The sequence below is a fragment of the Branchiostoma lanceolatum genome, chromosome 13 (genome assembly GCF_035083965.1).
Source record: "Branchiostoma lanceolatum isolate klBraLanc5 chromosome 13, klBraLanc5.hap2, whole genome shotgun sequence".
NCBI classification, from domain to species: Eukaryota; Metazoa; Chordata; class Leptocardii; order Amphioxiformes; family Branchiostomatidae; genus Branchiostoma; species Branchiostoma lanceolatum.
The window spans coordinates 18,465,192-18,491,626 of record NC_089734.1 but is presented as its reverse complement, the minus strand read 5'-3'; the positions used below and the strand labels follow the sequence as shown (position 1 = coordinate 18,491,626).

The following is a 26,435-nucleotide window of genomic DNA, read 5'->3' as shown; positions in this document are numbered from 1 at the left end:
TTCATCCTATACTGTCTCTTCATCATTCTCGTACACCCTTGTGCACTCTCATTCATTCTACCTATACCTGATGCACCCTTGTACACCCTTCTTATTCATCCTACTGTTTCTGCATCACTCTTGTACACCCTTGTGCACTCTCATTCATCCTACCTATACCTGATGCACCCTTGTACACCCTTCTTATTCATCCTACTGTTTCTGCATCACTCTCGTACACCCTTGTGCACTCTCATTCATCCTACCTATACCTGATGCACCCTTGTACACCCTTCTTATTCATCCTACTGTTTCTGCATCATTCTCGTACACCCTTGTGCACTCTCATTCATCCTACCTATACCTGATGCACCCTTGTACACCCTTCTTATTCATCCTACTGTTTCTGCATCACTCTCGTACACCCTTGTGCACTCTCATTCATTCTACCTATACCTGATGCACCCTTGTACACCCTTCTTATTCATCCTACTGTTTCTGCATCACTCTCGTACACCCTTGTGCACTCTCATTCATCCTACCCGTACCTGATGCACCCTTGTACACCCTTCTTATTCATCCTACTGTTTCTGCATCACTCTCGTACACCCTTGTGCACTCTCATTCATCCTACCTGTACCTGGTGCACCCTTGTACACCCTTCTTATTCATCCTACTGTTTCTGCATCACTCTCGTACACCCTTGTGCACTCTCATGCATCCTACCCATACCTGATGCACCCTTGTACACCCTCCTTATCCATCCTACTGATTCTCCATCACTCTCGTACACCCTTGTGCACTCTCATTCATCCTACCTATACCTGATGCACCCTTGTACACCCTTCTTATTCATCCTACTGTTTCTGCATCACTCTTGTACACCCTTGTGCACTCTCATTCATCCTACCTATACCTGATGCACCCTTGTACACCCTTCTTATTCATCCTACTGTTTCTGCATCACTCTCGTACACCCTTGTGCACTCTCATTCATCCTACCTATACCTGATGCACCCTTGTACACCCTTCTTATTCATCCTACTGTTTCTGCATCACTCTTGTACACCCTTGTGCACTCTCATTCATCCTACCTATACCTGATGCACCCTTGTACACCCTTCTTATTCATCCTACTGTATCTGCATCATTCTCGTACACCCTTGTGCACTCTCATTCATCCTACCTATACCTGATGCACCCTTGTACACCCTTCTTATTCATCCTTCTGATTCTGCATCACTCTCGTACACCCTTGTGCACTCTCATTCATCCTACCTATACCTGATGCACCCTGTGCATTTTCATTCATCCTACCTATATCTGATGCACCCTGTGCATTCGCATTCATTCTACCTATACCTGATGCACCCTAATGTATACCCTTCTTATTCATCCTACTGATTCTCCATCACTCTCCTACACCCCAGTGCATTCTTATTCATCCTACCTATATCGAAGGCTGTGAATCGAAGGCCGAATCGAGGGCTAGCTTCAACTTGGTATACCTGATGCACCCTTGTACACCCTTCTTATTCATCCTACTGATTCTCCATCACCCCGTACACCCTTGTGCACTCTCATTGGGAGTGCACAGGGTGCATCAGATATAGGTAGGATGAATGAGAATGCACCAGGGTGCATCAGATATAGCGAGGAGGTTAAATATAACCTCCTTGGATATAGGTACGTACCTATATCTGATGCACCCTGGTGCATTCTCATTCATCCTACCTATATCTGATGCACCCTGTGCACTCCCAATGAGAGTGCACAAGGGTGTACGGGGTGATGGAGAATCAGTAGGATGGTTTGTTCTCTTTCACTGGGGCCCAGGTAAGACTTTGTGCTGGCACAGCTTTAAACAAGTGTGTCTTCTTGCCTAAGGTTTATATGACACACCGCACAGGTGAGAGAGGTGTCTGGTATTTGACTGGCACCACTTGAGACACCATAAAGGTGCTATATGTTTGATTTCTTTGACTAGTTGAGAAAGGTGTTATCTTTCACTGGGGTGCACGTGAGTGATGGGGATTAAGGTTATGATCTAACACCCAAAATGTCTAGAACATGAGATACAAAAAACGGAAGTTCTGCTGCAGTACCAAGGTCACACACCAGGGGGCCCAAAACAACCTTGACCGTTGTCATCTATCCACATACCAAATATCATTACAATCCATCCAGAGGTTAAATTATGGTGACCACGTACAGATAACCGGAAACACACAGACATACATTGTACACACCAAAAACAATACCAGTCCTCCATTTTTGATGGAGGTAACAATGCGTACACTCACCTGCTAGGTGTTCCAGTTCACAGTCTTGTAGAGCACTGTTCAGGTCCTCTGCTGTTGCAAGGATGCCACCCTCAGCGGTCTGCTGTTGCCATAGCAACAGTGCCTGGTATGCCTGATCCTTCAGATTTCCTGGGTTGCTGTTTTCCATGGTCTTGATGTCAGCTTCACTCAGAGCCCAAGCACTCGGACAAGGTCCTTCCAGTCTGAACCAATCTTCTTACTTATCCTCACAAACAATGTTCTCAACTTCTTGTCTGACGTCAGGCCATCTGGAAGAAAGAATAATTGATGACCATCTTGGCATAAGTGATTCATCCTCTCGGGCCAATCACTTGTGTATGGATGAAGCAACGGCCCTGGCGTACATGTATAAGACTGCAAAATGATCCCTCTCATTGCATTTAAGTGGCCAGAAAACTACCATCAAACAACAGAAGGGGGACTCAGTACCTGATTGGCAGTGACAGATGGCCTGTGACTGTAATCACTTAAACGCAGAGGGATGGATGGGTCGTATATATAGACCCATGTGCAAAGGCTTAATTGCTTGATATACTATAAATTTATGCCTTTATATTTCCGGGATCTATTTTTGCGGCATGGAGAGCTTGCGGTAGTTTTATGTTTGCAATTAAAACAATGGGGTGGGTGGACAGAAGATAGAACAAGCATTTTTGCGGTGGTTTTAAGATTGCGGTGAAGAGGTTACTGCAAAAGCATCAAACCAATGCAAAAATTTTGACATCTACAGTATCTATTTTATTAAACAAGTTGTGGGCCTGGCATGAGATTATGCAGTGATTCTATCTGGGTTGATACAAAACATACAAGAAAGTGATCAGGTCTGTCATGCAGTAGAATTTCAATACATCTGACAAGACTGCAGCTCTTACTGACAGGTTCGGGTTTCTGTAAAAACTGGGGCCCCGCGGGGTACCCCAAACCCACGGGGCACCCCGCACGACACCCCGCGGGGTACAATGCCTATACTAAACTTAAGTTCTAAGCCCGAATGTACAATCAATATCACTAAAATCAAGTGCTAAAATGAATTCCACAGCGGTTCACGTCCAGCAGGGCAGAATTGTGCGTCCCTTCCGTACAAAACGTTATTTGGGGGGGATTACTTGGATCAAGTATTTTGAAGGCAGAAAATGTTACTTACAAGTTCAGTAATTTAATCCACGCACGACTTCCACGCTCTGCCTGCCCCACCACACAGGCGGAAAGTCTAGATTCGGCAGCCACAAAGAGCCAACATTGTAAACATCTAAGATCATTCGGCGGATATGTCAAATTCATCATGTAGTGGCGCACATGTTGCGCATTGCCTCTGGGCCTCAGGAACTCGGGCTTGAGGAATTCATGATTAGGCCGCCTGCAGCGAAAAGGAAACAGTAGAGCTCATGGCTTCCTTCTTTTATATACGAGAACGGGGCGAAGCATAATTCGAAGATTCTTTACGCCGTAATCTGGTCTTGTTTAAGCCGGTTTGGTCATGATACACTTTGCGCATGGGATGATTCCCACGGCGTGTTGCCATGCCAACGACACACGCACCACCAGCGGGCCAATCGCAGCATACAGACTGAGAGACACCCATCGGGCGGGCGATGATTTTTCAAAGAGTTTATGATTTTTAACTCCGCCCCGTGAATTTAGTGATAAATAACAAATGAATGAGCCTTCGTACAGGCAAGATCAAATTTGTCCTTGGTAATTAATAACATTCGCTATAAATTAAAGACTGCAATTCTTCCACTCACCATGCACGGCGTTAGTAAACTTAGGAAAACAACTTGGGGAAAACTCTGATGTTACTGCATGCTTTCTATTCATGCTTGATAGGTATAAGACCCGATCGGTTGTGTGTACTTGTGGCACATCGCGTCACAGCGAAGTAAGTCGGAAGTCAAGACACTCTGCTAACGTCTTTCGTCCGCAAACGAGGCCCCCGGGGCACCGGTTTTTACAGAAACCCGACCAAAAACTTAAAAACTTACTTCCAACAAAATTCCATCTCGACAGGTTGAAAGCAGCTGAAGCAGGTGTCAGTTGGTTGTCCCCGGAAAAAACTTCACCTGTGTATGAAGTTGAGAGTCAGAAAACAGCATTGTACCAGATGTTAAAATTCTACACAAGACTTCCTGCTCCCAGTTTTAATCATGATAAATCAAAAATGTTTCTTAGCCCATAGATGAAAAATGTCTCTTTTTAAATCTTTCTCCATACATGAGGGTCTATTCCCAAAGAAAATAAGCTATAATTTGCAAGATCGGGGATACAGTATCAGTAATGGTTCCCATATAATACTGTAACTATCCAATGAATATGATTCTTTTTCATCAGGTTTTTAAAAGTTTCCATTATATATAGTTAACAGCTCAGCAGACCTCATGATTACACAGTATAGTAGGTGCTCCCAAATCTTCCAATCCTCCACCTGAGTCCTGTTTTTTTTTCTTCTGTTAGATCACTTCTTTAAAACATCACACCCACATGCTCGTTTATCTAAATCTGTGCTCACACCAATCCATTTTGTCTTTAATAGAATCCAATCCAAGAGTGAACAGGCCAATTATGGGGGTTGGGGCTAATCTCCAAGCAGATCCTACGGTAGCAGGGGACAGTATCCACGGACAATATCCAGCTGGCCCCCATGGATACTGTTCCTGACACCATAGGGTCTGCTTGGCTTTTTCTGTAAATAGTATAGTTCTCCATAATAGCAGGTAAAGCAGACTGCTACATTTTGCATCATAAAAAATTTGACTGAGTGCCATAAATATGTACTTGGCCGTTTTCCTGAGATTTAACATTCAAGTGTTGTTGAGACAGCACCCCATGCATGCAGACCCTCACTTGGGGATGGAGTGTTTCACCATCCCTTGCTGTCTGGGGCTATATGGAGGTAGATTAGTTGAGTAGGCCAGTGGAGTGCAATTTAGCCATGGGGACACCTGGCTAACAACTGTGGAGTTCCCACAATATGCTAAATTCAACAGGCCCATCTATGCATAATGCTACATAATATTATTCAATGCAGGAAGTGAACATGGCCATCTTGCTATGAATTATTGAGATGAAAAAGCTTTCCCTTGTAACAAATAAAGCTAAATCAACATAACTTGCAAAAGAAAAGGGGCACGCAGACAGTCCAATGTAGGTAGTCAAGACACCATCTGGCTTACTGCTGCCCCTAATGGACTCAGTTGGAGCACACTTTATGCCATGTGGACGACCCAGTTTATACTAACAGCAAAATATACAAGTAATTTGTCTTTTATATCATATTTTTCGTTCCTGCAAGCTGTCCGGCTGGGCACTGGATGTGATGTATTCTATATAATAAGGACAATTTTTTATTAAGCCAAAGGTATTACCTCTTACCTTCCAAATGATCAGCAATGCCTTTCAGCTCAGCATTTACAAGTGCCTCCTTCAGTACTTCAATTGTTCCCTCCAACCCTGTCCTTTGTTGCCAAGATGTCAGCATCTCCATACAGCTCTCCCTTGGGTCTCTATGTTTGGCTTCAAACACTCCTATGGTGTACTCAGCAAACCCCAGCCTTCGAGCCAGGTCCTTCCATTTCACTCCCACATGTTCCTTCACATATAGGAGATGGAGGGTATCTAATGGGATGTATGGGGTTCAATATACATTTATTAGTAATTGTAAATGTATGTAATAGATATAGTTAGAAAATATACTACCTGCTGGGGAGACAAAACAGTAACACAGTATGTCAGTAATACCACCTTCAAGTTGGTAATACATCATCCTATGAAAGTGGAGTCTTTATCTCAATCAAAAGTTCAGACCATAAAAACTTTACCCTCAAATGCTAACCTGATCTGTCAACTCTCATCAAACACAATTCCGACAGTCTGAGATTCTATACAGATATAGGTCTGCAAATAAACTCCTATTATCAATGTTACAACATTCATATTTCCATTATTGTTCAACTTACCTGGAACTTGGTTCATGGAAGCTGCCATCTATGTTCATTTGTCTTTCAACTGTTTGATGTCATGTTTCTTCGGGAAACGTCCTGTCATCAGAAAAAACTTTCAGAAGTTATTCACAAAATTATGATGCATAATGTATCACAAAAAAAATATTAATGACAGCTTTCCCAAAAAAGTGGGGAGGTGACTACCTCAGGAGGCTTGTCTCTGGGCCCCAAGGCTTTGCATGCATATTGGCGTTTGGCCAGACAGACTTATGGAATTGCCTGATGCTATTGACAGGTAGCTTCCTTTGCAGGCTTCCCGGGTGGCGTGGGCGTTTGTTTTTTTGGGGGAGCGCTGATTTGTGATTTTCAACTTATCGGGGCCTAAGGATCATCCCGTCAACAGTTGGAAAGTTTCCACTGTTGATAGGATTTTTCAATGAAGCCGGGTTATTTCAACTTGTTGGCAACCAATCAGAAGCCAGCATATAGTGATATACTGTTAGTACCAATTCAGGTATTAGTAGGTGTATAGTTCAAATAGATGGTGGCCATCATCACAGTGTATCAACACAGCGCGATCCCAGACACATTTGTGCTAGAAATTAAACCGATCAAATTTTCATCGTGTTCATCCAACTGGCGGGCAATTTTGGGACGTACATTGTATATTTAGGACGGTGATTATAGACTGTGGTGGTTTGTCTCTAATGTCTGTTGAATCGTTAGGCACCAAATTTCCACATCATGATAACGTTATATGCCAGATACTCCATGCCCTCTATGCTGGACTTAGCCATGATTGACACGTATGTTACTATTGGGTTGACGTGCAAGTGAACAGCTGTTCGTTGTCACCACTGACTTTTTTATGCTGAAAATTGAGTCATTCAAACCAACCGAGAGCTTGAGAATCAGACTTTACGAAGAATCCACCCCCTCTCACTGGGCAATTATACTGAATCTTTCTTCTTCTTCTCTGAATCTTTGCCATGTTCAATAAATTCCATGAATCCGACAGACATGTGCGATTTTGCAACAAGTACGTATGAGTCATTTCTAGTTGAAAAAATTTGCACTGTTATGGGGGGGGGCTGTTATATGATCCTGTCAACAGTAAAATAATTTGCACTGTTGACAGGATGATCTTGAAAGGGTAGCCTGCTGAGGTAGACCACCCCACTAGCCCAGCCCACCTTTTCCAAGAACCCTACTATAATATAAGGCTTATGTAACTTGACTGTTGTCAAATGACACATTGGAAAATTCTGCCACAAAAATATAGCCTGTTGCTTTAAGGGACTGGATTTGTGAACTTTAGAATTTACTTTCCTGCCTTATGCTCTTAAGAATGTATCAAACAAATTCAGTTAAGTATTTGACCTTTTTCTGGTGATAATCAATAATCCGCAAATTGCTTTGGGGATTGTTTTCATATATTCAGTTCACATTGAAATCTTCTGATGATCTAAAGTCTCATGATCATGATGTTTTACCTTTTCCTTTTAAGTGTCGGAAATACATTGAAATTCAAGCGTGCAAAAAACTTCTGAATATTGTATTTGGTATGTTTTATAAAACCTCATTGATTTATGTAACACTGTTACATCTCAACATGCAAAAAAATATTATGTTGCGACATTGAAAATGATCAAGACATTTACGCACCTTTAAGTCTAAATAATCTCTTGTAATGTTTCCACCGAAGTCACCGGAAATATTTGGCAACTTTCAATTGCAGGAAACTTCATGGTAGTATTTTCCTACCGTTAAGCATGACCATGAATCATGATGTCTCAGTCTCGTGACCAGTGTCGGGTGCCCATAAACTTGGCTCCCAAAAATAACGACAAGGGCCTCTCAACACAATTTGCAGCGATCCCTCGATCCTCTGTTGCCTCAAGTGAAGATGAAGACTTGAAACATCAGCAAGATGGGTTGAAAACTAACCCGAAACTTTAGATTATCAGATCTGGACAAGCGTGATTTATCACCAACTCTTGCAATGACGAATGCGGAAGTGAAACCATCCTTACCAATCCTGTAGCCTTACCCAAAGCAGGCACCAGTTGGGGAAATCAATTGACACCATTTCTGAATACTGTTTGCTTCTGATTGCCCATTTTTCACACATCAGTTGCTGTAGCGTGCGAAATAATGTTGGCCATCAGAAACCAGTGGAAATGATGAAGAAGAAACGGCGCCTATATCAATTGAATAAAACTCCTGTAAGTCTACCAAACCAAGGACATATAATGTCCTTGACCAAACAGAGCCTGCCTTGCAAGGCTAACCAACTTCCGCAACTGCGCAGTGTACAACAATAACAAGAGTCTTAGGACCCAAAATCTCCATGAAACTTTTTTTTGTATTAAACCAGTTCCCCCCATTCTATATCGCTCAATGGTATGACCCCCGGCCACCTGCAGCTGTCGGGGGCTCAGGTTCCACAGTGACCTACTTTCGCTATCAACACTAACAGCTGTTAGAAGTGCCACAATGGCCAACACTGCAAATATGAATTTTCCCATTACTTAGGCAAATTAAGTCCAATTTGCATAATTTGCACTTCATTGTATACATCCCTCTCTAAGCTACCTGCCAAGTAAATAACATGAAAATCTGTCGCTCCTTTCTTCAGTTATTCTCCTTTGAAGATTTTGACAAATACGCCATTACAGTTCCAGTGACACATACCAGAGGGCCCAAAATCGACCTTGACCTTTCTCCTTCCCACACCTACCCACATAACAAATATCATTACAATTCATCTACACGTTCTATAGTTATGCTGATTTTACGCATCCGGTGACACATACATACACACACGGTGACACATTCATACACACACGCGCACACACACGCAAACACACTAACTTTGCGTGATTTGCACTTCAGTGTGTACATCTCTGTCCAACCTACCTGCGTACCAAATAACATGAAAATCTGTTGTTCCTTTCTTCAGTTATTCCCCTTTAGAACATTTTTACAAATAGGCCATTGCAGTTCCAGGGACACAAACCAGGGGGCCCAAAATCGACCTTGACCATCTCCTCCCAGCGCATACCCACATACCAAATATCATTACAATTCATCTACACGTTCTACAGTTATGCTGACTTTAAGCATCCGACGACACACATGCAAACGATTTACCTCCTAACTTATGCAAATTCGGTCTCATTTGCATAGTTTGCACTTAAGTGTGTACAACTTGGTCTAACCTACCTGTGTACCAAAGAACATGACGATCTGTCGATCCACTCTTCAGTTCTTCTACATTGTAGATTTTAACAAATACGCCATTGCAGTTCCAGTCACACATGCCAGAAAGCCCAAAATCGACCTTGACCTTCCTCCACCTGACACCCACCCACATACCAAAAATCATTTCAATCCATGTACAGGTTCTACAGTTATGGCGACTTTAAGCGTCCGGTGACACAAACATACACACAGACACCAAACGCAAGCAAAACAGTATCTCATGAAAAAGCCTTTTTTCATGGAGATAACAAGTTCCGCTAGTGACGTCACTTTTATTTTCAGTCGCGGGGTATCCCATCATAGTGCAACTATAGTTCCTCATTTTCACATTTCCGACCCTAAGCGTTACCTATTTAGTTATCTATCTATTGTTATGTTGACCCCTTGACACTCCTCACCTCGACCTCTATGAAAAGCGGCCCTGAGGGCCGATTAGAGTATGTTTCGAGAGTAAATAAAGGCACAAACAAACAAACAAACAAACAAACCTATCAGTCGCGATTTTCAACATATCGGGGTCTAGTTCTTTTGCTGGAGAGATAGGTTTTTCCCGCCCGCGTTTGACTTCTTTTTCCGAAACGGTGAATGGGATGTGTGATGTTAGAGAAGTTTTCTTTTCGTCTGCAAGCGTGGAGAAATTAAGATGGACTTTGGTGGCTTCTTTAGAGAGCTCCCTTCTTTCGCAATCGTCTTTTGCCCCGACTTTATGAATAGCAACAATGAATGTCATAATGATGTTGTATTCATATTTAATATTATGCATAGTAGGAACACCGTAGTTGTAAGGTCTGTACAAGAATTATTGGACAAGGTACGTGCACATTGAAATACTCATCAACCATTGGATTGTGACTTTATGACAGCAGATACTCACAAGAAAGCTAACGTTAGTTAACCCGGCACAATGGCTGAGGATCGCATAGTGCGTAAGACCCCTGTTGTGCTACAGGAGTAGCGTGCGTAGTCCTGTGGTTAGCGACTCTGCCTCTGCACCATGTGGTTGGAGTCCCGACTGTTGCCGCCCACACGATATGCACGCTACCGGAAAGGGTCGCAGTCGTTAGGATGGGACGTTAAGCCGTGGTCCACTGTTTATTGTACTTATCGAAAAGAGGGGAAAATTTTCCGGTGCTATGAACCTGCAAATAATCTACATAGCGTCTGCCTTCTCTGTCACGGCCAGGCGAAAGGTAGCTCTTCGGCGAGCTAAACCGATTCGAGATCACTTTCACTCTCAAGTTTACAAACAGTGATAGCAGATGTAACATGTAGGTAATGTTGAGCATCAAAAATAGTGTATCACATAAGTATCTAGAGCCAAGACATATCAGTATACAATACCATACGGCCGTAACCTTACGTTGATGGGGTACATGATTATGCACTATGGGGAAAACAAAGGTGACACAACAACTACGCTTCGAACGTTCGAACCGAATGTTATGTACTGTGACCCAGGTAAACGTGCCCGAATAAACAAACAAATTCTCGAACAAACAAAAAACATTCGAACGAAGGCAACCCGAGCCCCTCCGTTACTTCAAACATCTCATTCTGACCCTGACCACAAGTAGAGGAAGACGTGTAGCGGTCCCGGCGTACAGGAAGTAAGTGAAAGTAATGCTTATGCTAGTGGCGTATCTACAACTACTGTAATCATAGTACATGTACTGTACTTGCGTATAGAGAGTTTTTGTCTGTAACGATGAGTTTTTGTCAGTAACGATGAAGATGATTCAGCTTTTCGCGCCAATGTACTTTTTTTGTATCATTTCTTTTCTGTTTTTACATTGCTAACGTAAGTTGAACGTAAGCCGAACGTAAACGTCTCAGACGAGCGATACCAGCAGAACCCGTTTGATCACTTTTATGTTTGATAAAGATCGATGTCGTGACGACTTCAGTTAAGAATTATTTTCCTTTGTTAGGAACGTTAGTTTAATTGATTATTTCTGTGAGTTGTGCGTCGGTTGTATTTCAAAATATAGCTAGATCGCGGAATGTTATGTTGGGTAACCATGGTGAAGACCCTAAACATTCTTTAAGAAAATGTCGGTTAAATGTTACTTTCGCTCCGTGGTTAGAAGTAAACAACGCCGCACTTTCACTTTATCACCAGTTCCATTGAACGCAGATGTCAGAGCAAAATTCTTTTACATTTTTTTCGGGAATGATTTTTTCAGACCATTAGATTTTTTCTTGTCCATGCTATTCCAGTAGGACTAGTAGTACAATATTTCGTAGATATTTCTTGCACGTTTTCCCTCCAGCGCTCGTTGTATGTATTACTTTTACATCGCTAAGTATCGTTGAACTTACTCGAACATCTCGTTAGCTTGAACGTTTCGGAAGACCGATACCAACAGAACAGCTTTGAACGCTTTTAAGTATATCTGTTAAATGCAAGTGTTTCATACACCGGACGTGAAGCCATTGTGATTAGCCACTTCTTTTGTAAGAGTTTTCCTTTGCTAAGAACAGGTCCTTTCTTGTTTATTTTTGTGGCTTTATCCATTCGTCAGTTGTATTTTAGAATAAAGCTAAATTGTGGAATGCTACATTCGGTAACCTTGGTGAAGACACTAAACGTTATCTAAGAAAATTTCGGTTAAATGCAGTTACTTTCGCTCCGTGGTTAGAAGTAAACAACGTCGCACTTTCACCTGATCGTACTTCGTTCGAACGCAAATGTTAGAAAAGTAGATTTTTTAAACAATCTCTTTCGCGATGAAGTTTTTTTCAGGCCAATACAATCTTGCTTGTCTATGTTCTCACAGTACGAGCAGTAGTACAATATTCCATAAAAATTTCTTGCACGTTTTCCCTCTAGCGCTCATTGTATGTATTACCTTTTCATCGCTAAAGTTGTTTAACACATAACCGAACGCCCGTGTTAGCGTAAACGTCTCAGACGACCTATTCAAGCAGGACACGTTTGATTGCTTTTAAAGATGTTAGATTCAGATCGATGGCATGATAACTTAAGTACAGCGACTTAAATTTAGTAATTTTTTCCATGTTAGAAACGTTAGTTTTCTTTCCGCGTCGATTGTATTTCAATGAATCTCTAAATTGCGGACGTTACGTTATCGAACACGCTAAACGTTCTTTAAGAAAATGTCGGTTGAATACAGTTACGTTCGCTCCGTAGTTACAAGTAAACAACGCCGCACTTTCACTTAATCGTAATAGCGTAATAGGATTTTGCGAACAACTGTCTTATAAGGCCAATAAACGCTTGCCTGCCTACTCTATCACAGTAGCGGTTACTTATTTTTCGTTTTTTTCTTCTGTTTTTAGAAATCTCAAAGGCGTTTTTCCTCTAGTGTGAGTGCCGTTGCTTACGTTGTTGAATGTAAATAGAGCGTCTTCTTTAATTTGCTTGATCGTCTCAAACGAATAACTGTTACTTGTTATGTGAATCGACGGGCCCGCGACCCGTTCTGTTGTCTAGTGTTGACCCGTTCTCTTCCTTGTCACTCTTTTTTTAACCTTGAATGGACATAGTAGGACCCATTGACGTATGGTAATCGATGTCCCTTTACTGTCATTGAGCTACTGTGTAGTCTATCCGATATGGTATTGTGTGTGAAATATACTGTTGTTATTCACAGATGCTGACCAAGGAGCAGAAAGCAAGGCTCCTCTCCCTCTGGGGGAGGGGCCTTATGACCACCAACCGAAGCTGCCTCTACATTTCTGCCTTGGCGGAAGAGGCGGCGGAGGTTGGTGTCAGCTGGCACCAGACTGCCGTACGTTGACTTTTACATTATTGCTACTCTTGTTACGTTTTGAATCTATTTGTCCGATGTTTTTGTATGTGTTCTGAATTGACGTTTTACGCTGCCGGAAAACGCCAATTTTGTACCACAAGATTGTATATTTATTTATTTATTTATTTATGTATCTGTTTACTATTCTTTTGTTGTGACCTGTACCCAGTGGGTATATGTGTACAATAAAGGTCTCTATTCATTCATTGATCTATAAACTAGTAGCATTGTTGTTGATACTTTAAGTATCTAACTGTGCGGCATTTAAATCATTTTCTTGTACTTTCAGAGCTTCGTCAAGGGCCAGAGGGTCAAAACCGGACTGAACCGGCTGGATCCGGAGGATGCCGGCCTGCTGGTGACCGCGGTGCAGGCTGTAAGTAAAACGCGTAATGCGCTGACACCACAGAGCTCCAACATTGTCATCATGACGGTGTTCAGGCAGAGAAGCCATGTTTCTAATTCTTGCTGTTTTTTCTCTTTCTTCCTGCAGCTCGGCGATCTGAGAGCCCGCCGCGGCACCAGCCTGGAGGCCATCCTCGAGGACATCATGGGCATCATGGGTAAGTTGCCCACTTCTTTTGTTGAACTGCTACACCTAGCAGTACTACTGCTTTACTTGTGCTACGTCCTGCCAAAAGTATTCAACGTATTCAATGTTTAAAATTATGATATTCTTCATCAAGTAAAAAAAATGATAAGGAAAACTTTCGCCCAATCCTACAGGTCCGGCAAGCACGGGTCCGAGGCAGCCCTGGCCAGCTCCGTCGGAGCAGCGGCCGTCCCTCCCGTCGGCCGAGTGCCCTCCTCTCCCCCCTCGGCCGACTGGCCAACCCATGGCGTTTGGCATGGGCTTCGTCGGCCAGTTAGGTCAGGGGGATGATGAGGATCGGCTTCTGCCGACCCCGGTGGCCTTTCCCACTGGTACCACCATAGTGGACGTGGCCGCCGGGGCGATGCACTCGGCCTTCCTGACATCTGCGGGTCAGATTTGGACGGCCGGTTGTAATGATGATGGATCCCTGGCCAGGGTTACATCCGAGGAAGAGGACTGCCAGGTGGTCGCCTCCACCTCCCCAAGCCCGGCCAGGGTAGCGGCCCAGGTCGCATGCGGGGACAGCTTTACAGCCGTCCTCGACACCCTGGGTCGCCTATACTGGTGCGGGCTTCTGAAAGTAAGCATTACTTACTTACTGTGAATTCATGAACTAGAGGTCTATTGCTTCTTTCTTTCACTTGTGCTTTAAACAGTACCCGTAGATAGTCAGCTAGCCAGCTAGATCCGTACGTAAATTCAGAACCTGTTGTGCAATCGTTTATCCAGCGGGACGACGGCAAGGTGCTGCACAACATGGGCCCTTGCCTGGTGGAGGTGACCGGGTTGGAAGCACCAGCCCGCAAGATCTCGGCTGGTGCCCAACACCTGGCGGTCCTCACGACCGACAATCGCGTGTTCACTCTTGGATGTGCAGGCAGAGGCCAGTTGGGCTCAATACGTGGACGCCTTGCTGAAAAGAAATCATCAAGAGGTGAGGACAGGGACATATTCAGGTGTAATGGCTATATGAATGAATTATAGACCCTCTGGGATTTTTAATTTATTTTTAAACCCTAACGGATGATGCACGATTGTCATTTGACCGCCCAAACGTCGTAACCGTTCTGTTACTTAGCTCTGCGATTCGCGACAACCTGCTCTGGCTCTTCCGATAGTTCAACTTTATAACTATATGTTGATGAATTTCTCATTTACTCAATTGCAAACAGAAACTTAAATGCTTGAGTACTATGTTCACAGTCTCTTGTCGGAAGCATTCTGACGCTGTTCTTTCTTGTTTTCCAGGGTTGCTGATGACGCCCCGCCCATGGAGCGTCGCAGCCGCCGACTTTACAGACGTCGTCTGTGGCGGCTACAACACCATCGCCATCACCTCCACAGCCGACGTCTATGGCTGCGGCGCGAACCATCTGTGTCAGCTGGCGCTGGAGACGCCCGAGATTATCTGGGGACGGACGAAACTCGAGGCCCTGAGTCAGCGCGGCGTGACGCAGGTGGCCATGGGTGATTACCACGGGATTGCCCTCTGCTCCACAGGTTGGTCTACTTCTATACTAATAATTTATTTATCAATGCAATCAACTTAACTGTAATGATAGTATGTCTTATAAAACATCATCACTGACATAGTTCTCTTCTTGTGTTGCACACAGGACACGTCATAGCTTGGGGCGGTGGAAGAGACGGTGCTCTTGGCGTCGGGAGGTTAATCGACACCCCAGTACCCCGACCCCAGCCCGTCCCCGGCCTGCCCCCCAACATCAGTCAGGTCGCCGCCGGCCCCAGGGTCTCATTCTGCCGGACGAGTGAAGGTTAGTTTCTATCCTAGATGTAGCCGCGCTTTACACGTGTGTCTTAAACTGCTGGTACTCTACATCGTAGTGTTCTTCTCTCGTAGACTACAGTTTCGTGAGTAAAACGAAGTGAAACTGCTACAGACGTATACCTCAGCCTCGCAGGCTGTTGTACTCCTCTGTAGTACATTGTAAGACTTCATTTCTCTTTACAATCAGAAAAAAAATCTGTAGTCTACGGGAGAAGTAAATTACAATATGTAGTACTACAACTGAAAAAAAGTAAAACAATCTGTACCGTTGTATTAGACATTGAAGCTATGAGAAATGAAGTCTACTACAAAAGAGTACTGCAGCCTCCGAGGCTGAAGTATACATCTGTAGTAGACTTCACTTCATTTTTCTTCACACTCACGAAGCTGAAGAGAAGTAGATTTCGATGTCTAGTACAACAGATTAAAATATTGAAATATTAAATCATGCCGTATTGTTTGAACCAAACTTATTACAACTCGACTGCCCCCTTGTTCTATTGAGAAATTGTTTTTACTAAAGCCCCCTGTTCTCATTTATGGAAACTCCCACTGTTAAGTTGTCTGATGGTTGCGCTTCCTCTTGTTTCTACAGGCCATGTCTACTCATGGGGATCCGGAGTCTGCGGTCAACTCGGCACGGGCCAAGAGGAGCTCGAGGTGCCGGCTCCGGTCCCGGTGAAGGGGTTGCCCGGTCCCGCGCAGAACATCAGCGCGGGCGGGCAACATGTCCTCCTGCTATGCGACCTCCGAATCCCACCAGGATGATAAGGTTTCCATAAACTGAAGGTGTGGAAAATGAATACAACTGTTTGTGATTATTCGATGAAGGTTAAACATCGAGATAATGAGATTGAAGTCAGAGAAAAGTTAATATGAATTCCATGTAACTTAACAAGAGAATATAAGAATCTTTAAACCTGCTTATGTGTAATGTAACTCACTTTCCATGCACCGAATAATGCAGGTGGGCTGGACAAAACAAGCCGTATTATTTAGAACGCATACCGTTACATATCATGGAAACAAATTGTCGCCTGTGCATGCTGATAATCATACTTTAATGTACTTTATATTGTTATATCTGCTCCCTTTGTATGGGAAAGTGTAGATATTAGATTTGTTGCTAGGACTGCCCATTTTCTATCAAACGCCGATTGCGCTTCGCCCTCGCTGCAACTTAAATTGGACTTGTTTTTATTTCATAATTGTAAAATGTAAAAGTATGTCTGAAAATACAACAAAAACACAAAGCGTAAGAAGATTCGTTTTTATCTCTGAAATTCTCGGAGCGCGCTGTTAAATTTCAGTTTGCAGAGTGCGCGGAGAGAGCGCGGTCCTAGTGGCATGGGGTCAAATGTGTATACTGTAAGCAATTTGTCATAAATTGTGCCGTTCCAATTGTTATGCAATGATATTTGATTCCATTACTGGTGTTTCGAATTTTCTCTAGCTGTCTACTGACAGCTACTTTTCCAGGAGAAGAGAATATTCCTACAATAGATCAAATACATATAGATATGAAATGAAACATGGAATTGCTGTCATCATGCAGACATTTACAACAGAAAATAAGTAAACATATAATGATGTCATACTATTAAAACTTCACAAGTCATAAGTTTAGCTTTGTCTTCGTTGCTTGTATTTGCGTACACGTTTCAAATATTTGAATGCATGATTTTCAATAATTACCTTCGCCAAGGTTGTACGCGCGCCCGCGCGTGTGTAGGTGTGTGTGTGTGTCTGTAGGTGTGTGTGTGTATGCGTGTGTGTACGAGTATGTGCGTGTGTGTGTATGTGCATATGTGTGTGTATGTATGCATGGATGGATGAATAAATGAATGAATGGATTAATTAAGGGTTAATGACCCGCCCCGAGGTTTATATGGTGTCATAACGCCTGGTCAGGTGCTATAACCATCGAATAAAACCACCGAGTGAGCGAAGCGAACGAGGTGGTTTTATGAGGTGGTTATAGCACCTGACCAGGCGTTATGACACCATATAAACCGAGGAACAGGCGGGTCATTAACGTTATTATCACATAGCCTATCCAAACTGACCCATATATTTTTAATTACGCCGGATAAAACCCCTCACATAGCCTATCCAAACTGACCCATATATTTTTAATTTTCGCCGGGTAAAACCCCTCACATAGCCTATCCAAACTGACCCATATATTCTTAATTTTCGCCGGGTAAAACCCCTCACATAGCCTATCCAAACTGACCCATATAATTAAGAGAGACAAATCCCTGTATAATACATAGATTCTTTATTTAGTACTATACATGTAAAATCAATCCAATGTACATACGATCTTTATATAATCCAATGTAAACAAGCAGTAACTTGTCTTATTGTTCTGGACACGTAGACTTTATATCGGGCGGTATAATTGTAAATTTCTGTTCAATTTTCACAATTCCTGACGCCCGATTGTTAAACGCTTAGTTGGCTGTGGTAAGAACAATCAAGCATGTTTACATCCCCTTTCATGATTTGCTTGTAGTTTCCCGGGATAATTTTTGCTCAAGCCGGGAAATAATCCCACAGAAGCGTACACGTATCTTGCTGAGATCCTTGTAGGTAGAAACTTGTAAGAATTTGGCGATTTTGACCGTAATCTTTTCGATGCCAACACATCGGTTTACGTGACATGGGTCATGGGGAGGGGGGCGTGTTTAGTGCGTGTCAGGTTTGTTTTGAACACGGCGACATCAATTTGCCGGCAATATTTTTAATTTTCGCCGGGTAAAACCCCTCAGAAACGTGAACATACCTTCCTGGGGTCCCCCTGGGCAGAAACTGAGGAGGAGTTCGGCGGCTTCATGGGCATTTTTTCACTGCCAAGATTAGCTTGGGGAAATACGTTAGCCTGGAATCCAAACCTATTTTCGCTCCCGAGTCTCCTCTCCGCAAATTTGCGCCAGTTTCTCGCCCCTAAACTCCTTCCGCATGTTCCTGGGCGTCTTGCCCAGCTTCCCATGACCCGAAAACTGACTAAAAGTCGGCGTCTGACAGTTCTTTGACGAAAAACTGTGGTACTCAGCTCCGTCGAATTCGAGCGGGTTCCAATGTCGTCTGACCTGGGCCGGTTCCACTTTGACGGTGGGGGTGTGATAAATATTGTTTGTAGTCCTACCGTCTGAATTTTACTTGAATTGAAATTGTTTTCCTTTCTTCATGTATTGTCTATGTATGCTAAGGAAATGTTTGGGAATTTTAAGACATTAAAGATATTCTTAACAAGGTTAAGAAAAAGATTCATCAAAAAGATACCCCCTGTACAAAATGCAACGGTTGTGTTCTGACATGACGTCAATAAGTGGTGTGTTATGGCGTGATAACAGACCACTTATTGTGGGCAATGGAGGCTTCTGATTGGTCGACGCCATCTACCTATGTGATAATTAAGGGTTAATGACCCGCCCCGAGGTGTATATGGTGTCATAACGCCTGGTCATGTGCTATAACCACCGAATAAAACCACCGAGTGAGCGAAGCATGTCTGAAAATACAACAAAAACACAAAGCGTAAGAAGATTCGTTTTTATCTCTGAAATTCTCAAGTTCAATCTCCCTGCAACATGACCCTTTGGCCAGCAGGAAATGGAACGCGCGGAACCTTAGATAGAACGTGGTTTCTTTGGCCAACAGCAAATGGAACACGCGGAACATTTTTGGGAATTTTAAATTTGTTTTCCCTTTTTCATGCATTCTAAGGAAATTTTTAGAAATTCTAAGACAATAAAGATATTTTTAAACAAGGTTAAGAAAAAGATTCATCAAATAGATACCCCCTCTACAAAATGCAACGGTTATAACGATTTTTTAAACAAGGTTAAGAAAAGGATTCATCAAAAAGATACCCCCTCTGCAAAATGGAACGGTTGTGTTCTGATATGACGTCAATAAGTGGTGTGTTATGGCGTGATAACAGACCACTTATTGTGGGCAATGGAGGCTTCTGATTGGTCGACGCCATCTACCTATGTGATAGATGAACAAGAGCTGAGAAGAGAAGAGCTGGACTTTAACTACCCCCAGCATAGGCTACAGCACCGCCTCGGCAGAAATTAGGCTGCGAATTAAACTCACGATCACGCGAGCTGTGGAGAACTGAACTGTGTGGAGTCACAAAGAGTGCAGGGAAAGATGCAGAAAGGAACAATGAAGGTTGAAAGTGAAACACACAAGAACTGTAGAGAACTCTGAGAGTTATTTGAACAACGCACAGAAGTAGAGACGGGAAAAGACAGTTTTCATAGATATGATACGATAGATCTGATTGAATTATTCTTTAGTGTCCCAATTGTCACTGATAGACTAGACGTGTGGGGCACGGGATATCCCCTGGCAGGTTCGTTCACCTGCTCTCCTAAAGATTGTAAATATATGAGTACGAAATGACAACAAAATAGGAATATAATTTATTTTATAAAACAGGATCACTATGTACCACATGTTAAGTGTCATGGCATCCCCTTTGTAAATACTTCAGCTATGCAATGCTCAAGGGAAGAAAAAAGTACAAGAAAGAAAGAAAGAATGAATGAATGGATGAATGAATGAATGAAATTTTATCTAATATGTGTCTTGCGCTTTTTGCGCCCAGCTCATGTGGGCTTATAAGACACCAACATGATAAATGATACACACACAGAGGTACAGAATAACAAAGTTAACAGGTATTTTACAGAAGGTTGAAGAACAATCATAGAAATAAATATAGTATACAGGTGAACAGAATAGACAATTGCTGGACAGAGATATCAAATCATATATACGGGTAAACAGAAAACCATACGCAATGAACTAATATTGCGTTAGATATATGATCCACTGCTCACCGAGCCACGTGTCTCATGTGCATAACGTGACATCACAGAAGCAGTGGATGGTTCATTCCTTGAAAAAGACTGTAGCTGTTCAGTCGAAAATTTGGGTAAGTCCAATTTTGTGTTGGCTTTTACAGTTTAAACTCCATTCAGAACTAATATTTCACATAACAAAAATGATAAATGAAACAACCAAATAACAGGTAAAATATACGCAGGAACAAGTGATGTTACAAATAATATAATAGTACAATTCTCTTCTCGTCTTTTATCCCAGGCTTGGTGTATACAACTTGATGTTTCAGATACCCCCTCATTAAAAAGCATATTTTTATTTCGTTCCTTTCCCAGATGACCCCATGGGATTTGCCAAACATTTTATGGAAAAGAGGTTTCCATGAGGTCATCATAGAAAGGGGCTTTTATCAAATTTTGTAAGTCTGTTATTCGACATATCATCAAATCTGTTCCACAAGGCAATAACTTCCTCTTATTTCACAGCCCATGTCCATTGTTGTGGTAAAGACAGGTGCACATTTTTGCACTTACTAACTTAAAGAAACATTGGATAGCCCTATTTTGGACCACGGAGCACTTAAATCCCCACACCCCTGCCGCATAGATCCAACATTGGACAAACACAAGCGTTGTACAGCGCTAGCGCTGTGTAAACTTTGCCTGATATACCTCTTAAGGCCCTGCCTGCTGCATCTGCAAGAATAGCGGTACCTGGGGTGAAAGTTAGATGTTCGTCTAAATGCATGCGCAGACCCAAGTATCTGTTTATACACATGTGGGAGCCTTCGTTTCTCCGAACATATAAACTCATAGGCGCCTAGCTCATTATAATTAGGCAGAATTAACACTTGGTATTCTTTTTACTGTTAGAAGTATTCCATAGTAATTTCGATGTTTAGGTACTTATCTCTTATAAGTTTAGTGACTAACTTATCTAGAGATACTAGAAAGGCAACATTTGCTGGAGCAAATGCAACATGTTTCGCCCATTTCCCTCCCCATGCAAAAAGCGACTCTGGCATAGAGGCTTATTCTCCAAGCAGAGGTTTTGGTCGGCTTGGGTAGTAGTGGCCGGGGGGTTTTAGGCTGGCCTCCCGTTATGGTATTCAGCGCCGATATTCAAGACTTCCCTGCGGGCCGATAGTGTAGACATGTAACAGGGATTTACGCAAGGAGGTTGAAAATTCTTAGGTTTACGTCATTTTTAGTCAAAAACTTTAAACAATTACTCAAAGCAAGGGCCTCCTTCACAACTCTCTATTATTATTGTTTATGTCATTGTCAACGTCCCGACACGGAATGTTTCCTAAGGTGGGAAACTTTGGACACTTTGTGTGCACTATTGTGCGCACTGGTGTCCAATCTTGGTGACACAGGGGTAGAAACCTGGTTTACATAGCGAGGAAATGTTTCACCGTAGTGTCCAAGCTTGCAAATTTGTGGAAATCTTTGTCTCCATGCAGTGTTAAAATAAGAAAAACGCCGTATGTGTCGAAAAATACCGCCAGAAAAGTTGTGAACCTTCTGAATTGCACTTCAGTAGGACACAACAATAACAACACAAGGATGGGAGCCAGGGAGTAGTGAAGTTGTGTCTGCACCTGTCAGAGTAGTGCCCATAATTAAATTGACTATTTCAACGAATCAGGTTGAGCTTGATAAATCCTCGCTCTCTCATTGGCTGACCGAATTAGTCCACCTGGCCAGATGACTAAAGATGTGACCTAAAGGTCAGTGACCCCATATGAGGAAAATAGCCGATCTTCTCCCCCAAAATACCCTCTAAAATCGTATTTCGAAGTGTTCTATGCCAAAAGTGCGAATGGGATTCTTTGAATATTTGTTCAATGTACCCCATAGCAAATTTCAGGTCATTTGGATTTATTTCCAGAGCACAGGAGGCCAAAATGTACGTTTTTTGTCAGAAAAATCTCAATAAAATCACTTTCAAGGTCAATATCGAAAAAAAAATGAAAAAATGGTCCCAGAGTATTTACCCACTCTACCTGTATACCAAATTTCAGCTCAGTTGGTCCAGGGACGACCGAGCTGCGTTGACTGTAAGATTTGACAGGAGAAAGAAACCTTACGAACACAGTCTGTTGCGCCCAACAGTTTGTTGGGCTAAACATAAGGCCACACCAACTTAATCTTATGGATGACACCCGCGCGCGCATGGATTTTTGCCTGTTGTCAAAAAAAAATCACCTCCTCCAAGGCTACACGGAACTCCGGAACTTGCTGACTTAGATTGCCGCAAAAGGCTAGCATTGTGCCGTCTTATCGGAAAACTGGGGCGTATTTGTAGATTGGTATGCCATCGATGTTGGATAGGGGAATTTTGCGTTTGCACAGTTGTAAGAGAGGATCGCGGCGGCCAGCGAGTATTGCCCAGACAATTTCAAACACGACCTATCCAGAGTGGCTCTCACACGTTTCTTTTGCAATAATGAGAGACATGGGAGAGGAATTAAGGGACTGGCAGAGGTCTCACAGTGAGATTTGTGAGCGTAAACCATGGAATGCTTAATATGGAGTTCAATGTCATTTATGTTGAAACTGCCCTTATGGTAGTCTGTATAACGCAAACTCCAGCTGTCCGGGGGTTTCTCTCCCCTCCCCGCGGAGTTTGTGCTCTGGTTGCTCTAAGCCGGGAGAGCTGTTATCAAAAATGGTAACACAAATCATAGGGCAGGATTTCAGCTAGGCTCCCATTGCCATAGAAATCACCTAGTTAGCATGTCTGTTAGCTGTCACACAGGCAGACGGGGAGGAAGGGATGGGAAATGAGATCCCGATGTTGGGAGGGTGAGAAATGAGATGTATCCAAGCCGGTTAAAAGGGGTTCGAAACCTCCTTAGTTTATCTGTTCCTTTAGAGGCAGACAATATCAGTATCTCACACATCAAAAACCAAGTTTGAAAATCCAACAAGAAAGGACTTGACTGCCGAAAAATGTTTAAAGTACAGAGAAATGGCATGTGAAACTCTCTTCCTACCACCTGCAGATCAGACATCTGCAGCTGTCAATCATTGGATAGCAACAGCAATAGATCCTTAGCAACTAGAGTCTGGCCTGGGCACTCAGCTCTGTGGGCTGACGACGGCTGCATAGATTATCCATATCTAGAAAGGAGGATTCCCTTGAGCTAGCGGCCATAGCCATCAAGCTCTTGGGTTGCGAGGTGATTACAGGGCCGCGAGCGGTCACAAGAGGCTTGATTGAATTCAGGCTACCCTTATGAGTATATATGATATTCTCATCACAGTCATATATCATCCACAGTCCTTGGAGCCAAATACCTTCTAATAGTATACTTCTTTGGTCGTTCTTGTCAATATATTAAAAATCAATCACTTGCGCCGAGTCTGCTATGATGAACAAGACAACCTACATGTACCTCCTACAAATGAACTGTGTTCTGTGGTTCAATTCGCAATACCAGCTTTGTACTAGCTAGTAGTCCTGTGGTTTAGCAGCATTTTTTTTGCTGGATTTTCTTTTTTTCGCCCGCGCGCATTAGTTTTGGGGTCTCCAGAGGATGTCATCCATAAAATCAAGATGGTGTAGCCTAATAACTATAAGCACACCAAGCCGGATCGATTGCGCTCGTATGGGTTGTGGTTTATTCGTGTGACCTATAGTCTAGGCGATTGGTGCAAAATGTAGGTAGAATTGTTCAAATTGTGGTAAAAGCATGAAACTCGGTATGATGAACCCTGAGTATGTACTAAATAGTTTCAAGGGTGGAGCCAATTCGAAATGCATGTTTCTTAGCAACGGTTGTAAAAGGGCGGTTTGGGGCAATTTGTGTCTACTTTGGGGTACTTTCTGACTATTAGCACATCAGTAACCTAAAAAATGGCTTCAAAATAAATCTTGTGATCCTCTCTTGAATGCAGAATATTTCAATTATTAATTCTATCATCATTATTAAAGTAGAAAATGCCGTTTTTTGCTACTTTTGACCAAAAATGTCTATTTTCGGGTATTCTACTATGATAATCATGTCCGATTGAAAGTATTGTCGTCCACACTGCGGAAAGAACCATGGGTCCAGGAAACAAGAATTAAGTATTTTTCAGCTTTGAGAGATTACAAAAGACTTATCAAGCAACGCAAACGGAATTACAAAACTGAGCTAATAACTAAATTGGAAAAACTAAATGAAAAAAATCCTAAGGAATTTTGGTCATTATTTAACTTTCTTGACAAAGAAGTAAACGGCAAAAAAAACAGTGGTAGTATAGACCCCAACATTACTAGTAAAGAATGGATAGAACATTTCCAAGGATTAAATGATCTAGTGAAACATGATAAATTTGACATTGCTTTCGAAGAAATCGTCACTGCTGGTCTCAAACATTTAGATAACAATTCAACAAATTCCTTAGATTACCCTTTCACAGCACAAGAAGTTCTAAATGGTTTACAATCACTGAAATCTGGAAAAGCATATGGTATAGATTCTATTTCAAATGAGATGCTAAAGCACGGTGCAGAACAATTATGTCAATCTTTGGTAATTCTGTTTAACACAATTCTAAATAACGGCACATTTCCATCCAACTGGAATACAAGTATTCTTACACCGATCTTTAAATCAGGAGACAAATCTAATGTTGACAACTACAGAGGGATTGCCATTTCAAGTTGTTTGTCAAAACTATTTACGCTTCTTCTAAATACTCGCTCGATTACAGAATTTTGTAGAAAGTAATGGTCTATTAGCCAATACTCAGTTTGGCTTTAGAAAAAAGTGTCGAACCTCCGATAACGTTTTCATTCTCAAATCTCTTATTGAAAAATATATACAAAAAAAGAGAGGGAAATTATATGTTTGCTTTGTCGACATGAAGAAGGCATTTGACAGTGTATGGCGAGATGGTCTATTCTATAAATTATCTAATTATGGTGTTGGTGGTAAATTCTTCAATGTGTTGCAATCTTTGTATTTTGATGTTAATTATGGAGTCAGACTACAAAATGGCTTGTCCAATCCCTTTGTCTCCACCTGTGGAGTAAGGCAGGGCTGTAATCTCAGTCCCTTATTATTCAATCTTTTTATCAATGACCTACCACAATGCTTTGACTGTGATGAATGTAACCCAGCATTTTCAAATAACAAATCACTAAACTGTTTGTCTTGGGCCGATGACCTTGCTCTAATTTCACTGTCTAAAGAGGGGCTTCAGAACTGTATTAATAAGCTGGAAAAGTATTGTAACAAATGGAAATTAAGTGTTAATGTATTTAAAACGAAGGTGCTTGTTTTCTCAAAAGGTGCCCCAAATATATCATTGAATAAATTCTATATATACGGTAAAGAGATAGAAGTTACCGACAGTTATACTTACCTTGGTATTCCCCTGACGTCTTCGGGTAAATTTAAAACTGCCAGAAAATATTTGAAAACTAAAGCCATGAGAGCACTATTCAAACTCAAGTCACTTCTATATTCTGAAAGAAACATTCCAAAAAATGCAATTCAATTAGGGATTAGTCTATTTGACAAATTTGTGCGGCCTATATTTCTATATGGGGCCGAACTAACATGCTTCGACCAAACCTCTAAAACAGTGAAATTTATTGTATCTAAACAAATTCCTGAATCTTCTCCAAAAAGTGTATTCTATTCTTTTAAAGAAACTTGGTTTGAAGAATAGTTTTCCTGCAAGTATTAGAAAAAGTGTTTCTTCGGACTCCACCCACTCTTATGTGATCCATTTAAAGAAAAGAATAGACAAAGATAAATTACTCCGGCTGGCGTCAGGCCTAAAATTACAAGAAGACAACTTACTAATTGAAAATTTATATCTTTCTCCACATATCCCAGAATTTGAAACCATTTATATGAATTTCCATAAATGTTTACTCGGAGTACATAGAAAATCGTCCAATGACGGC

At 42.1% G+C, this 26,435-nt stretch overlaps 3 protein-coding genes across 3 annotated transcripts; 2 read left to right on the top strand and 1 right to left on the bottom strand.

Moving 5' to 3' along the window:
- Nucleotides 1-2,288: 2,288 nt before the first annotated feature.
- Nucleotides 2,289-6,354, bottom strand: LOC136446766 (tumor necrosis factor receptor superfamily member 1A-like). Its single transcript, XM_066445316.1, has 4 exons — nt 6,257-6,354; nt 5,673-5,915; nt 4,286-4,363; nt 2,289-2,551 (listed from the first exon to the last, which is right to left on the bottom strand). Exons 1-4 carry the CDS (start codon nt 6,282-6,284, stop codon nt 2,451-2,453), a joined length of 450 nt encoding a protein of 149 aa, XP_066301413.1. The 5' UTR covers nt 6,285-6,354; the 3' UTR covers nt 2,289-2,450.
- Nucleotides 6,355-11,070: 4,716 nt separating this feature from the next.
- On the top strand, nt 11,071-13,942 carry LOC136447761 (uncharacterized). The gene is made up of 4 exons (XM_066446805.1): nt 11,071-11,112; nt 13,120-13,257; nt 13,568-13,654; nt 13,772-13,942. The coding sequence occupies exons 2-4, from the start codon at nt 13,120-13,122 to the stop codon at nt 13,940-13,942; spliced, it is 396 nt and encodes a 131-aa protein (XP_066302902.1). The 5' UTR covers nt 11,071-11,112.
- A 67-nt stretch (nt 13,943-14,009) lies between these two features.
- On the top strand, nt 14,010-17,288 carry LOC136447622 (regulator of chromosome condensation-like). Its single transcript, XM_066446653.1, has 5 exons — nt 14,010-14,453; nt 14,603-14,807; nt 15,122-15,373; nt 15,490-15,648; nt 16,258-17,288. Exons 1-5 carry the CDS (start codon nt 14,115-14,117, stop codon nt 16,428-16,430), a joined length of 1,128 nt encoding a protein of 375 aa, XP_066302750.1. The 5' UTR covers nt 14,010-14,114; the 3' UTR covers nt 16,431-17,288.
- The last annotated feature ends 9,147 nt before the right edge of the window (nt 17,289-26,435 follow it).

Excerpts from the sequence above, each read along its gene's own strand:
- LOC136447761 (XM_066446805.1), top strand. The coding sequence starts at position 13,120 with ATGCTGACCAAGGAGCAGAAAGCAAGGCTCCTCTCCCTCTGGGGGAGG. Across the intron at positions 13,258-13,567 it reads TCAGCTGGCACCAGACTGCC|AGCTTCGTCAAGGGCCAGAG; the intron begins GTACGTTGACTT and ends TTGTACTTTCAG. Across the intron at positions 13,655-13,771 it reads TGGTGACCGCGGTGCAGGCT|CTCGGCGATCTGAGAGCCCG; the intron begins GTAAGTAAAACG and ends TTCTTCCTGCAG.
- LOC136446766 (XM_066445316.1), bottom strand. The coding sequence starts at position 6,284 with ATGGCAGCTTCCATGAACCAAGTTCCAG. Across the intron at positions 4,364-5,672 it reads CATTGCTGATCATTTGGAAG|GTGAAGTTTTTTCCGGGGAC; the intron begins GTAAGAGGTAAT and ends CTTCATACACAG. Across the intron at positions 2,552-4,285 it reads GAGATGGAATTTTGTTGGAA|ATGGCCTGACGTCAGACAAG; the intron begins GTAAGTTTTTAA and ends TCTTTCTTCCAG.
- LOC136447622 (XM_066446653.1), top strand. The coding sequence starts at position 14,115 with ATGGCGTTTGGCATGGGCTTCGTCGGCCAGTTAGGTCAGGGGGATGAT. Across the intron at positions 15,374-15,489 it reads GATTGCCCTCTGCTCCACAG|GACACGTCATAGCTTGGGGC; the intron begins GTTGGTCTACTT and ends TGTTGCACACAG. Across the intron at positions 15,649-16,257 it reads ATTCTGCCGGACGAGTGAAG|GCCATGTCTACTCATGGGGA; the intron begins GTTAGTTTCTAT and ends TTGTTTCTACAG.